The sequence below is a fragment of the Anomaloglossus baeobatrachus genome, chromosome 1 (assembly GCF_048569485.1).
Source record: "Anomaloglossus baeobatrachus isolate aAnoBae1 chromosome 1, aAnoBae1.hap1, whole genome shotgun sequence".
NCBI classification, from domain to species: domain Eukaryota; kingdom Metazoa; phylum Chordata; class Amphibia; order Anura; family Aromobatidae; genus Anomaloglossus; species Anomaloglossus baeobatrachus.
Genome location: NC_134353.1, coordinates 262396083 through 262411763, shown reverse-complemented (window position 1 = coordinate 262411763; position 15681 = coordinate 262396083). Strand labels below are relative to the sequence as shown.

Sequence of the window (15681 nt, the reverse complement as noted above, 5' to 3'; positions counted from 1 at the left end):
AATATGTATGAGGGTAATGAGCAGCCACGGAAGTAGTGTTACAGCCGTTTAGGAGACTCGATAAGTATAACCCTCCTGCTTCATTCTCTATTTTCTTTATTTTTCCTTTATTTTTTTTTAAATTATCTGGGTGGCCGAATCTGGATAGGTACACGGAATACCCTGAGAACTCTGTAGGAGGTGGTCAGGATATTATAAATGTATTACATTTATATGCATAGGAATAGATAGAAAGTTTGCTTGTGGCAGGAAGAGTAATATGTAGGTGCTGGCAAGCACAAAACTGGTTACTTTTGGTAACTAAGGGAACAGTGCCCCCTGTTCCAGGTGTGTGTTGGACTGGATGACGCCTCCCCTCCTGTGGACTGTGTGTGTTTTAACCCAACAAAAAATGTGCAGGAAAGAGTCTGTGAGGAGATAGATTTTTCCAAGAGAGATTTAGGAGTGGTTGTGCCTCTAACGTGGTTTAATCTTGCAGGACACTACCTGATGAGAATCCGATAACCATGGAGTGTGAAGGTGCCAGCTGCAAGACTTCCACGAGTTGGACCGTGAGAGAAGCCAGACTTTAGCCAGGCCAGGACCTGTAAGAACGGAATATGTTGTCTGTAGGAGCCCAGCTCCTAAGTGCCAGAAGAGAAGAAAAGTTCCCTCTTGCCTTACCTGGAGAAGTGCGCGTCAACAAACCCTGCTGTCCCCGGAGAGAGACGGTTTCTCACATCGGTACCATGAGTCTGTATTTGTGCACCTTGTTTAGGGTATAGTGTAGGCCGCAGTCATTACAGCGCAGTAGCCCTGCGGCCCCAGTAGTGGAGGCCAGTCAGACGGTGGTGTTGTGTAGCTAAGTGTATTTTTGATGTTCTGTACGGTTCCCACATTGATTTGTGATAGCTGAGGCAAAGGCTGTACTTTACCTCAGTTAAGCAGTTTACTTGTTTATTATTGTTGCGTATTCCTGCCTGTAAATAAACCCTGTTTATCTGTAGTCTCGTCTTGTGCCATAACTTACTGTGCACTGCTCTGGTCCCTAGGCCATCGCTTCACTCCATGTATGGGGTTGGTGCATGGATACTAAGTATCCAGTTCAGATCAAATTTTGCAGTCCGGATTCGCCCATCACTAATTTGGATTAGAGGTGTACGGATCTTATCAAATGCAAAATCGAGACGACCCTGCTGATTATAAAATTTTAAAGTCCACAAGAGAGAGTGAGTGCCTCTGGATATAGAAAACGACTCTGCCGGATATACCGTGCTCCCCTGTAAACTGATAATCTGTGATGTTCCAAGTAATGATCACCACTATATAAGGTATGATAATCCTCTAGATGTCATAATTGCAAAGCATTATGTGGAGGCAAGTGTGGCAATGTAAATGCAAATTGGCATTTGCTTGCTCTCTAATGCCTCAGCAGTGGGGTCAATGGTGCTTACTAAGTCTCATTTTTTACCATTTGTGAACTGAATCTCAAATGTTTGAATTTGTGTGACACCACGAATTTCAGGAAATTCAACTCCAACTCAATACTCCGCTCATCCCTAATTTTCACGTTTGTTAAAGTCACTCATATGCTTATACTTTCCCAATTTTTCCAAAACATAATCTTGAAAAAACAATAGCTCACTTGCTCCTCAATAAATCCCACCCCCTGACAAGCCTAGTTATACCTGGGTAATTATAGTTATTCATTTTACTGGTTTTAAATTATATTTTAAACTGAATAATGGACATTGTTTAAAAAAATCTAGAAATGCTGTTCATTTTATTCACCACCAAGAAAAGTGTAAAAATAATTATCAAAAATATACTCTGACAAATTGTACCACTAAAAACTCCATCTTATATAGTTACATAGTTAGAAGAAAAACCTAGGTACATCTAGTTCAACCTTTCCCTACCAATTACAGTTGTGTTCAAAGAAAATAGCAGTGTGTACAAAAACATGAGTTAAGCCCAATATCTTTCTAAGGCTACTTTCACACATCAGTTTTTTGCCATCAGGTACAATCCGGAAAAAAAAGGATAAAACGGATCCGGTATCGCATCCGGTTTATCCCCATAGACTTGCATTGTAACTGGATTGTACCTGATGGCTTTGCGGTGCATCCGGTTTTTTCCGGATGCGGCAAAATAATTAAATGCGGCGGCCGGATAGAACGTATCATGTAACGTTTTTTTGCCCCTTAAAAAAACCGCATTCTGCCGGATCCGGTACAATGCGGCATTGTATAGAATGGTTGTCTATGCATGCCGGATCCGGCGCAATGCGGTTTAAACCGGATGCGGTGACCGCATCCGGTTTGGTAAACAGAGCATGCGCAAATTTTTTTTTTTCATCATCACAAAACTTATAAAAGGATCCAGCACATTCTACACACCTCCTGCCGTTGGTTCCTGACTTCAACTTCTGCTGTCCTCCAGTCCAGTGCTCCAGGGAAGAGGTAATGTCCACAGTACTGTCCACAGATCACTGCTGTGAGCTGCGTACATGTACTTAGACATTTTTTTTTCTTTTTTTACAGGTGCAGTGTTGCGGTTATATTTTGGGCCAGCCAGTTGCTGGGTACGGTTCGCTTCAGTGCCAGTGCGAATTTATTTGGAGGAGAGTGTTCCTGAGGTAATGTCCACAGTACTGTCCACAGATCACTGCTGTGAGCTGCGTACATGTACTTAGACATTTTTTTTTCTTTTTTTACAGGTGCAGTGTTGCGGTTATACTTTTGGACAGCCAGTTGCTGGGTACGGTTCGCTTCAGTGCCAGTGCGAATTTATTTGGAGGAGAGTGTTCCTCAGGTAATGTCCACAGTACTGTCCACAGATCACTGCTGTGAGCTGCGTACATGTACTTAGACATTTTTTTTTCTTTTTTTACAGGTGCAGTGTTGCGGTTATAGTTTTGGACAGCCAGTTGCTGGGTACGGTTCGCTTCAGTGCCAGTGCGAATTTATTTGGAGGAGAGTGTTCCTGAGGTAATGTCCACAGTACTGTCCACAGATCACTGCTGTGAGCTGCGTACATGTACTTAGACATTTTTTTTTCTTTTTTTACAGGTGCAGTGTTGCGGTTATACTTTTGGACAGCCAGTTGCTGGGTACGGTTCGCTTCAGTGCCAGTGCGAATTTATTTGGAGGAGAGTGTTCCTGAGGTAATGTCCACAGTACTGTCCACATATCACTGCTGTGAGCTGCGTACATGTACTTAGACATTTTTTTTTCTTTTTTTACAGGTGCAGTGTTGCGGTTATAGTTTTGGACAGCCAGTTGCTGGGTACGGTTCGCTTCAGTGCCAGTGCGAATTTATTTGGAGGAGAGTGTTCCTGAGGTAATGTCCACAGTACTGTCCACAGATCACTGCTGTGAGCTGCGTACATGTACTTAGACATTTTTTTTTCTTTTTTTACAGGTGCAGTGTTGCGGTTATACTTTTGGACAGCCAGTTGCTGGGTACGGTTCGCTTCAGTGCCAGTGCGAATTTAATTGGAGGAGAGTGTTCCTGAGGTAATGTCCACAGTACTGTCCACAGATCACTGCTGTGAGCTGCGTACATGTACTTAGACATTTTTTTTTCTTTTTTTACAGGTGCAGTGTTGCGGTTATACTTTTGGACAGCCAGTTGCTGGGTACGGTTCGCTTCAGTGCCAGTGCGAATTTATTTGGAGGAGAGTGTTCCTGAGGTAATGTCCACAGTACTGTCCACATATCACTGCTGTGAGCTGCGTACATGTACTTAGACATTTTTTTTTCTTTTTTTACAGGTGCAGTGTTGCGGTTATAGTTTTGGACAGCCAGTTGCTGGGTACGGTTCGCTTCAGTGCCAGTGCGAATTTATTTGGAGGAGAGTGTTCCTGAGGTAATGTCCACAGTACTGTCCACAGATCACTGCTGTGAGCTGCGTACATGTACTTAGACATTTTTTTTTCTTTTTTTACAGGTGCAGTGTTGCGGTTATACTTTTGGACAGCCAGTTGCTGGGTACGGTTCGCTTCAGTGCCAGTGCGAATTTAATTGGAGGAGAGTGTTCCTGAGGTAATGTCCACAGTACTGTCCACAGATCACTGCTGTGAGCTGCGTACATGTACTTAGACATTTTTTTTTCTTTTTTTACAGGTGCAGTGTTGCGGTTATACTTTTGGACAGCCAGTTGCTGGGTACGGTTCGCTTCAGTGCCAGTGCGAATTTAATTGGAGGAGAGTGTTCCTGAGGTAATGTCCACAGTACTGTCCACAGATCACTGCTGTGAGCTGCGTACATGTACTTAGACATTTTTTTTTCTTTTTTTACAGGTGCAGTGTTGCGGTTATACTTTTGGACAGCCAGTTGCTGGGTACGGTTCGCTTCAGTGCCAGTGCGAATTTAATTGGAGGAGAGTGTTCCTGAGGTAATGTCCACAGTACTGTCCACAGATCACTGCTGTGAGCTGCGTACATGTACTTAGACATTTTTTTTTCTTTTTTTACAGGTGCAGTGTTGCGGTTATACTTTTGGACAGCCAGTTGCTGGGTACGGTTCGCTTCAGTGCCAGTGCGAATTTAATTGGAGGAGAGTGTTCCTGAGGTAATGTCCACAGTACTGTCCACAGATCACTGCTGTGAGCTGCGTACATGTACTTAGACATTTTTTTTTCTTTTTTTACAGGTGCAGTGTTGCGGTTATACTTTTGGACAGCCAGTTGCTGGGTACGGTTCGCTTCAGTGTCAGTGCGAATTTAATTGGAGGAGAGTGTTCCTGAGGTAATGTCCACAGTACTGTCCACAGATCACTGCTGTGAGCTGCGTACATGTACTTAGACATTTTTTTTTCTTTTTTTACAGGTGCAGTGTTGCGGTTATACTTTTGGACAGCCAGTTGCTGGGTACGGTTCGCTTCAGTGCCAGTGCGAATTTAATTGGAGGAGAGTGTTCCTGAGGTAATGTCCACAGTACTGTCCACAGATCACTGCTGTGAGCTGCGTACATGTACTTAGACATTTTTTTTTCTTTTTTTACAGGTGCAGTGTTGCGGTTATACTTTTGGACAGCCAGTTGCTGGGTACGGTTCGCTTCAGTGCCAGTGCGAATTTAATTGGAGGAGAGTGTTCCTGAGGTAATGTCCACAGTACTGTCCACAGATCACTGCTGTGAGCTGCGTACATGTACTTAGACATTTTTTTTTCTTTTTTTACAGGTGCAGTGTTGCGGTTATACTTTTGGACAGCCAGTTGCTGGGTACGGTTCGCTTCAGTGCCAGTGCGAATTTAATTGGAGGAGAGTGTTCCTCAGGTAATGTCCACAGTACTGTCCACAGATCACTGCTGTGAGCTGCGTACATGTACTTAGACATTTTTTTTTCTTTTTTACAGGTGCAGTGTTGCGGTTATAGTTTTGGACAGCCAGTTGGTGTGCGAGGCCTGTAATAAAAAAAATATGTCGTCTTCTGGTAGCCCGCCCTCCGGTTCACAAACTGAGGTATATTTTTTTTTTTGGGTTTTTTTTTTAAAAAAAAAAAAAAATTTTTTTAAATAAACGACATTTACACAGGTGGCCGAAACATCACAGGAGATGCTGCCAGAAGAGGACGGAAGGGGTGGAGAAATACACGGAGCGGGCGGTCATAGTGTAAGTTTCATACAGGAATTGTTTACCACAGCACTCCAAACACATAAGTAAATAATGTTTTTTTTTTTTTCTTCACTAAAGGCTTCAACTTCTAGGGCTCACGATAGAGCTCCCCCAAGACCGTCCCAGGGTCGTCGTCGAGGTGGCGGTGGTCATAGTGTAAGTTTTTTTTTTTTTTTCATGTCAGTGTGAATTTATGTCTATTTTTTTTTTTTAATTTCTTTTTTCTTTCTTTGAACAGGTATCACAGCGTGCTCCCGATTCTGACGGTGAGGAGGCCGGATTTATCAACATCGACCTCCTCATCGATGAAGTTAGAGAGAGGGAGCCGCTGTGGAACATGGCTGACCGCCGCCACGCTGATTCGATCGTAACCCGTCGACTCTGGGACGAGGTATGCCACGCAGCGGTAGAAGGTTGGGGGGAGCTCAATTCTCGTGGCCAGAAGAAACAGCGTAAGTATTCACAGTTCAGTAGGTTATGCTGCAGGATGTAATGTGTTGTATACTAACCACTTTGTGCTTTCCACTTTCAGGTGACAAACTTCAGAAGCGGTGGCGGTCTATCAGGGATCGCTTCAAAAAGGAGTTGAATCAAGAGATGCAGGCCCCGAGTGGATCCGGAGGACGCAGATCGAAGTACCGTTACTTTAGAGCGTTGTCGTTCCTCCGGACAACTATGGTGTGCAGAAGGTAAATATTCCCTACAATATGTACAAAGTATAATATTTTATGTCTGATTTTTTTTGCCTTTTTTTTTATTCAGTGGCACTGTATAGCAATTAAATTAATTATTATTTTGTTTTTCCTCTTTTTACCAGCACCGTCTGCAGCACTCAGGAGCCTGCATCGAACCCGACAGGAGCGATCCCTGAACAGTCCGCCACTGGGGAACACAGGCACAGACCCCACCCATCTGAACCTTCCCTTCCATCGACATCTGTCCCATCCACCTGCGCTGGAGCTTCCCGTGAGACTTCATTACCTGAAGCTGCTGGTGATGAGATAGCTTTTCCCCTACCCCACCCCTCTGACACTGCTGCCCTCAGTAGAACACCTTTGGGTTCTGGGCGTCAGCGTCATAGGGGTCAGGAAAAGAGCTATGCGCCCGAGTTCTTGCATCTAAATGCAGCCTTCCAGAACGCCATTCAATTATTAGCCGAACAAAATCGTTCATCTTTTAGCTTCATAAATGCCAATATGGAAAAAAATACACACGAATTGTGCACGCGTCTGGACAGGCTGCATTTAGATGCAAGTAAATCACCCAACCATTGTTTTTTTCAAGCCGTACTAGAGCGCATGGAAAAGCTATCTCCTGACCAGCAGATGCATGTAATGCAAGCCACACGGCAGGCTCTGGCGCAGGTTTCCTCCCAACCACCTCCACCCACCCCTCCTCCAGCACCTGCCCCCCCTCCAGCCATTGTCCCTACTCCCCCTGCTGCCCAGTACCAGCCTGCTGCCCAGTACCAGCCTGCTGCCCAGTACCAGCCTGCTGACCAGTACCAGCCTGCAGCCCAGTACCAGCCTGCGGCCCAGTACCAGCTCCCAACCACATCTGCCCCTACACTTCCTACCCACTACCACATCTCGCCTTCCACACCCATCATGTCCCCAACTCAAGCCACTAATTCACCCGCCACCTCTTCTGTCTCACAATCCCTCCACTCCACCCCTCAATCCTTACCAAATCCCATCCCATCTCCTGGTTTCCCTCTTGGTTTCTCAACCACACCTTCACCTTCTGTTACTTCCCCACCACCACCACCAACACCACTTTCCACCCTCAATACTCCAACTGTGCGTGTGTTCCCACCTGTCAGCCCCTCCAGTACTATCTCCACCCCAAGCCCAAGATATACAAATTTATAATTTATGTATGTAATAAAAATAAAAGTTTTTTGTTGAAAAGTATTTATTTGTTCTTGTTTTTTTTGGGGGGGAATATTATTTTGCAAGTTAAGTTAATAATAAGGTAATACAAAAACATAACATGTTGTAATTTGACGGTGTAAAAATTACAAATTTTTAAAGCGAGTGAAAGATTAAAATTAACAAGGTTAACAAGATATTTTTTAATTTATTTTTAACTATGTTTATTTGTTATAAAACTAAACAAAAATCTTATACCATTTGATCTTGCCAATCTACTCTACCTTCTGGGGACACAAAATAGTCAGCATATTTGTCACGGATTGTTGAACAGGCAACACTACTCCTAAATCCAGGACTGGTGTAGTCAGTCAAAGAGGTGGATTCCAAACTCTGGTCATCCAAGGACAAAGGTTCCTTTGTTAAAACAAAATTGTGCAGTACCACACATGCTTTCACTATTTCATCAACAGTTTCAATGTTTAAATTAATGGCTGTTAACAACACTCGCCATTTGCTGGTTAGTATCCCAAAGGAGCATTCCACCATTCTTCTGGCTCTGGATAATCTGTAATTATATATTTTTTGTGTTTGCGTCAATCCACGGCTTGCATATGGCTTCAATAGATGTTGGGAGAGTTGAAAGGCTTCGTCGGCCACAAAAACAAAGGGCATTGGGGGCTCACATGTGCCAGGAAGAGGTCTTGCAGGAGGGAAATCAAAAGTATTCCCATAGATTCGCCGCCCCATTGGGGACATTTTAAAGACCTGCGAGTCATTGGATCTCCCATATGCGCCAATGTCCACTGAGATAAATTTGTAGTCCGCATCCGTTATTGCCATTAGGACAATTGAGAAATACTTTTTATAATTGTAGTATTCTGACCCCGAAGCAGCAGGTTTCACAATTCTTATATGTTTGCCGTCCACTGAGCCAAGGCAATTTGGAAACTGACAAATATTATAGTATTGTTCAGCAATTGCAAGCCATCTGTCCCTGGTGGGCTGGGGGATGAAATCCTCATGGAGGCAATCCCACAAGGCTTGGCAAGTGTCTCTAATGATTCCCGAGATGGTGGAAATTCCTAGTCGAAACTGGTAGTGGAGGGACGAAAGCGACTCTCCAGTTGCAAGGAATCTGTAAAGGAAAGACAATAATTATAAAAAAATAATAGCAAACACATTACAGTTAAAAGTCAATTTACAGGAGGATACAATTAAAAAAAAAAAAACTTACCTAAGCGTAACCAGCAAACGCTCCTCGGGTGTTATAGAGTAACGGCAGAAGGTGTCCGTTTTACGTATGTTGTCCGCAACAAGGCCAAGGAGGACGTCAAAATTATTCACTGCCATCCGGACATAGCTTGTGAATTTTTCATGGTTTCCACGGAGCTCCAGGTATAGGGTTGAAAACACCCCACGTGTCAGTCTCTGGGCAGTCAGGGGATGGATCCAAAAGCGTCGATGTCGCTGACGCCTCAGTCGCTGTCGCTCCTTTTCTCTGACGATGATAGCCAAGCGATTTGCCTCAAATATAAAATCTGCAGTGATCTTTGTGTAATTTGCAAGAATAGCATCCATGGTTTCTGATTGTCTCTGTCTTCATTCTGTAATATATGCTTCAAAATACTGTATATATACTATATTTTCCCAATAGCCAATCAGAATACGGAACTCGTTAATTGTTTGTTTAGTGTTTAAAAAACGGATCCGTAAAAAAACGGACATAACGGATGCAAAACGGATGCAAACCGGACCCACCGGATCCGTTTTATTCCGGATCCGTCCACAACGGATCCGCTTAAAACCGGATCCGGTGGGTCCGGTTTGCTCCGGTTTGCACAACAAAACCGGAAACGTTGGATACGGCAAAAAAAAGGACTGTACCTGAATACAGAAAACTGATGTGTGAAAGTAGCCTAATAGTTTTTATTTCCATGCATTGGGAACAATGCACACTGTTTTCTAAATCCAAACATACAGAGAAATGTTTATAATTTTTAATTACTTTACAGAGAATATAAAAAATGAACATTGGGCTGTTCCAAAAATTAGCAGCATCTACATTTGTCTTTACATACTCAGAATCTGTCCTCTTTTTATTTAGGATTTAGCATTCCTGTGAATCACTAACCTAATATTTAGTTGTATAACCACAGTTTTTAGAACTGCTTCACATCTATGTTGCATAGAGTCAACCAACTTCTGGCAGCTGTCAACTCTTATTCCAGCCCAGGATGCATTGGCTACGTTCCACAATTTATTTGCATTTGTTGGCTTTGCCTCAGAAACGGCATTTTCGATGTTACTGTGACTCCCTGGCCTATCAGGTCGTCACAGGGTATTGTGCAATCTGCCCTTCTGTACAGAATCCACCCTCCTTGGTTACGGATCCTGGTCCTTTGGTGTTGCTAACAGCTTAGCCAATCAAAATCCTAGGAACACTTCCCACTTTAACCTACCAGACACATCATTGGGGGGCATGAAGGGAATAGGGCCGCCCACATAGAGGGTTGGTGAGGGGAAAGTGAGGAAAGTGACTGTGGATCTGAAGTGGAGCTAGAGGAGAGGTGGAGAGTGGTGACCCTCGTGAGGAGCGGTCACAGAGCAGAGCTCCTGTGTACTAGTTGGCAGACGTTGGTCTGGGCTTGGTAGGAGCTGGAACCCCGGTCGCAGGGGACAGTGTCAAGGATGCATGGACTGCCGAGGAGGGCGGCCGGCGGCCTTGATCTATTACCAGGCAGGGGCAAGGGCATGACGGGGTATGTGGACCCCAGGCCGGAAAGTAGCTTCACGCGTTCCGTTAATTTACCCGACGGGGTGAAGACTTCAAGTGTCATCCCCAACCCGCTCCAAAATCGGGGTACTAGTGTACCGCCCTGTGCTCGGCAGCCGAGCCGCTCGGATCCGGACCTTCAGTGGGTGACTCGAGGATCTCCGGACTCGGGGGTCTCGCGGTCACTTCAACTAAAAGGGGGATTATGGTTTGGGGATGTAGATGTATGGCCTAAGCCGTGTTAAGTTCGTGACGCCACCCACGGGATGTGGTGAAGGTGGACACCATCGCTGCAGTTACGGGGCACCCGGGGGAGATGTTGCGCAGCAAGTTGTTAACCCCTCCATGGGCAGGGATGGTGGCCCTGGGACCTGTTGGGGGTGTTTGGCGGAGCAGGGAAGATGGGCGACCGGAGGGTGCTGTTGTACTCACTATTAGTAAACAGACGAGTCTCTGGTAAACCAAGGTGATGGTGGTCGGTGCCCTCAGCCGGCTGTAGTCTGGTCCCCCACCCGGCTGGTGGTCTCTGTCTTTCTCCCGCACCTGTGTTGGATGGTGGACTGCCTGTGCTTGCAACTTCAGGAGTCCGCTCCCGGCTTGTGGTTGCCTAAGGAGCCCTTTGCCCACAGACGCTGGCCCGTGGGATCTCTGAGCCATGCCAGTGGCCGTTTATCCCCCTTGTTGAGCTGTTGCCTTCAGTCAGGACTTTGGGTGGGACAGGACCTCTAGTCCTGGCCGCAATCAGTTAATTAGCTAGCCCCCAGTAGCTTTTGGACCTAGCTTTAGGGTCTGAGTACCCCCTTTGTGCTCCGGTTTCCAAATCGGTTCCACGGGTCAGTACCGGCAGGCTACAACCCTGTCCCGATCCACCCCGGTTCCACCGAGCCGTCTTCCCGGCTCCTGCAGACGGAGACCGCCGTCTGCCTCCTAGCCAAAGGTACCTGGGCTCCTACCCCGGCACCTGCTCAAATTGGGTCTTCTCGTCTGCTGGAGCTGCACACATTGGGTCTCTCTCTCTTGGTCTCTATCTCTCTCTGTCGGTCGGTCTCTCCCTCTCACCCCCTCTCTCATACTCACCGATCACCGGCGCAACGCTGTACAGCTGTCACACTGCTCTGGCGGCTTCTCCTGCTTTTGAAAATGCTGGCCGCTCATTATTCCATTCACTGCTTCCCCCACCCACCGCCTATGATTGGTTGCAATCAGACGCGCCCCCACGCTGAGTGACAGCTGTCTCACTGCAACCAATCACAGCCGCTGGTGGGCGGATCTATATCGTGCAGTACAATAAATAAATAATTTTAAAAAAAACGCGTGCGGTCCCCCCAATTTTGATACCAGCCAAGATAAAGCCACACGGCTGAAGGCTGGTATTCTCAGGATGGGGAGCCCCACATTATGGGGAGCCCCCCAGCCTAAAAATATCAGCCAGCAGCCACCCGGAATTGCTGCATCCTTTAGATGCGACAGTCCCGGGACTCTACCTGGCTCATCCTGAATTGCCCTGGTGCGGTGGCAATCGGGGTAATAAGGAGTTAATGGCAGCCCATAGCTGCCACTAAGTCCTAGGTTAATCATGGCAGGCGTATATGAGACACCCCTAATGATTAACCTGTAAGTGAAAGTAAATAAACACATACACCAGAAAAAATCCTTTATTTGGAATAATAGACAAAAACACCCTCTTTCACCACTTTATTAATCCCCAAATACCCCTCCAGGTCCGACGTAATCCACACGAGGTCCCATGACACTTTCAGCCCTGCTACATCAGAAGCTGAAAGGAGCAGCCATAGAACACCGCTGCTCTCTGTGAACTCCATACAGAAACTGAAGTGAATCGTGCTGTCAGCGGGGACGTCACTGAGGTAGTGACGGTGTGTGTGTGGTGATGATGGGGGCGGTATTGCCGGTGTGTGTGTGGTGATGATGGGGGCTCTCTCTATCTCTCAGCTAAAGAAAACTAAAAGAACGCAACGCGTTTTTTCACAGGAATCAGTTGCCTTGAATATCACACTATTTACAATGCATCAGTCACATGCATCACACAACGCATTGTGACGGATGCCACACAACGCAAGTGTGAAACTAGCCTAAGATAAAAATAAACCAATAAATGTTTGGTGTCTACAAACTCATACTGACCTGAGGCATACCACCGACACATCAGTTTTATCACATAGTGAACTTAGTGAATAAAATATCCAAAAAACAATCGGGCAGTCACACTTTATTTGCAATTTTTTTTGCACTTGGAATTTTTTGCCGTTTTCCAGTACATTGTATGGTAAAACTAATGGTTTCATTCAAAAGTACAACTCATCTTGTAAAAAATAAGGCAATTATATGGCAAGATTGATGGGAAAATATAAAAGTTACTGTTCTCGAAAGAAGGGGAGGAAAAAACCCCTAGAAAAACGGAAAATTGCCCAGGGGTGAAAGGGTTAAAACAGCAACATTATAAGACAACTACCTGTAGAGTTGGGTGGAAAAATTAAAATTTGAATTCTCCAGCTGTGCCAAAATTTTCCCTAAAATTAGCTTTGCATCAAAAAAGTTTGCCACAAATTACATTACTGAAAAGCCTCTAACTGACTGGAAAAATGGAGATTTTTCATTGAACTTTAAGAATAAAAACACCTGGCTTGCTCATCACATTGCACAGGAAAAAACAATTCTGTGACACACAAGCCTTGGTTTCAGGATTTTGGTTTAATAGTAAAGGGGGCTTTACACGCTACGATATCGTTAATAAATTATCGTCGGGGTCACAGTGTTTGTGACGCACATCCGGCTTCATTAACGAGATCGCAGCATGTGACACGTACGAGCGACCTTAGTCGATCGCAAAAGCGGTCAAAATCGTTTGCCACGGAGAGGTCGTCCTGAAACAAAAAATCATTTAATGCTTATTAGCGATGTTGTTCCTCGTTCCTGCGGCACCACACATCGCTGTGTGTGACACCGCAGGAGCGACGAACATCTCCATACCTGCCTCCATCGGCAATGCGGAAGGAAGGAGGTGGGTGGGATGTTACGTCCCACTCATCTCCGCCCCTCCGCTTCTGTTGGAAGCCTGCCGTGTGACGTCGCTGTGACGCCGCACGAACCGCCCCCTTAGAAAGAGGCGGTTCGCCGGCCAGAGCGATGTTGCAGAGCAGGTATGTGCGTGTGACACTGCCGTAGCGATAATGTTTGCTACGGCAGCGATCACACAATATCGCACGTACGACAGGGGTGGGTGCTAGCCGATGCTAGCGATGTCGCAGCGTGTTAAACCCGCTTAAGTCTTTTACTAGTCCATTGTGAAATGAGCTGTGCATTCTGACCTCATATCATTTTGTTGAAAAAGCCTGCAATAGGATTGCTTGGCATGCGCCCATATTTTACACTGGCTGTAATAGTCCACTCTGATTGTTTACACTCGACCAGTGACGGCGAACCTATGGCACGCGTGCCACCAGGGGCATGCAGAGCCCATTCTGCTGGCACGCGCGCTGTGTCCTAATCCTGCCGCTTTGATCGCGCCGGCAGATCAAAGCTGTGTTGGAGCGGAGGAGACATTTCTCCTCGCTCTGACACTCCTCCTCTCCCAGGCCGCAGGTCTGTTGGCTAGGAGATGGAGGAACGTCAGTGAGCGGCGCCGGCGTAATGATGTCTTCTGGCCACGTGGGAACTGAGGACCCAGCGGCATGCAGCAGGGGAACGTGTGCAGGAAGGTGAGTTGTGTGTTGCTTTTTGTTTTTATATAACTTGTGTGAGGCTGTGCCAAGGTGGGGATGATGGGGCCAGTGCCAGCATGGGGGGGAACATACATGCCAGCATGGGGGGAAACATACATGCCAGCATGGGGGGGAACACACATGCCAGCATGGGGGGGGAACACACATGCCAGCATGGGGGGGGGAGAACACACATGCCAGCATGGGGGGAGAACACACATGCCAGCATGGGGGAGGAACACATATGCCAGCATGGTGGGAGAACACACATGCCAGAATGTGGGGGAAAACACATGCCAGCATGGGGGGAGAACATACATGCCAGCATAGGGGGAGAACACAGATGCCAGCATTGGGGGAGAAAACATACATGCCAGCATGGGGGGAGAAAACATGCATGCCAGCATGGAGGGGAACATACATGCCAGCATGAGGGGGGGGGAAACAATGCATGCCAGCATGGGGAAAACATGCATGCCAGGATGGAGGAAACATTCATGCCAGCATGGGGAAAACATGCATGCCAGGATGGAGGAAACATGCATGCCAGGAGGGGGAAAACATGCATGCCAGGATGGAGGAAACATGCCACGATAGGGTACATTTACCAGGAAGGGGAACATTTACCAGGATGGGGAACATGTTAAGATGGGGAATATTTACCAGGTTGGGGAACATTTACCAGGAAGGGGAACATGCCAAGAAGGTGGACATTTACCAGGATGGGGGTACATGCTAGGAAGGGGGACATTTACCTGGATGGGGTACATTAACCAGGATTGGGAACATTTACCAGGATGGCGGACATTTACCAGGAATGGGGTACATGCCGGGATGGGGGAACATTTACAAGGATGTGCAATATGTCAGGATGGGGTACATTTGCCAGCATGGGGGAACATGCCAGAATGGGGTACATTTACCAGGATGGAGGACATTTACCAGGATGAGGTATATTTTCCAGGATGGGGCCATGGTGGGGACAAATATACCAGAATGTAGGAAATATATATCAGGATGGGGGACATGTTTACCAGGAAGTGGCCCAGGAAGGGGGACAGAACTAAACAATGAAGGGGGAGGGGAGCAACTCATACGTCTTTATGGGATTTCAAGATGTTCAGACTTTGAAATGTACATGTGGATTACAGGGTGAAATCTGATTGCATTCTATGCTAAAATCTCTGTCTAATATGCTGCAATTTTTCCAGAAAGATCAATCCAACTGCTGTGTCTGGAAAAGGCAGGGGCTCAACTTCAATGTGTGGTAAGCACGAATGAGCGTGATGCCCCCTGCTGAAGAGAAGAGAAGACTGCAAAGGTAAGATTAAAATCAATTATTTACATGATAGGATTGGTTGGCACTTCGGAAAAAAAATTGGGTTTAGGGCTACAGTTTGGGCACTCGGCCTGTAAAAGGTTCGCCATGACTGCACTAGACCATGGGATGAGATACCTGCAGAGAATAATGTGCAGTCCTGGGAGGCTGCACTACTTGTGTTTGCTCTTTGAATGTTCAGAAATGAGTGAAATGACATTTTTCGTGTGAATGAAATTGCAGAGTGCTCCCATTCTCAGAGACTTGCGAAGTAGAGGAAATGTTCAGTTCAGATGAAACTTGCAAATTTTAGCCATGCTGCCATGATCATTTTAGAAATAAAAGGCTTCCTTTTAGCAACCATTCTAAACAAGCCATTCTTCTTTTTTCTTTCCTAA

The 15681-nt window shown here is 46.1% G+C and overlaps 1 protein-coding gene across 1 annotated transcript; it reads left to right on the top strand.

Annotated features, from left to right (window-relative positions):
* The first annotated feature begins 5955 nt into the window (after positions 1–5955).
* Positions 5956–7560, top strand: LOC142291736 (uncharacterized). The gene is made up of 2 exons (XM_075336488.1): positions 5956–6285; positions 6414–7560. Exons 1-2 carry the CDS (start codon positions 6074–6076, stop codon positions 7465–7467), a joined length of 1266 nt encoding a protein of 421 aa, XP_075192603.1. The 5' UTR covers positions 5956–6073; the 3' UTR covers positions 7468–7560.
* Positions 7561–15681: the final 8121 nt, after the last annotated feature.

Coding starts and splice junctions, on each gene's coding strand:
- LOC142291736 (XM_075336488.1), top strand. CDS start 6,074: ATGCTGCAGGATGTAATGTGTTGTATACTAACCACTTTGTGCTTTCCA. Junction 6,286..6,413: donor ACAACTATGGTGTGCAGAAG/GTAAATATTCCC, acceptor TCTTTTTACCAG/CACCGTCTGCAGCACTCAGG.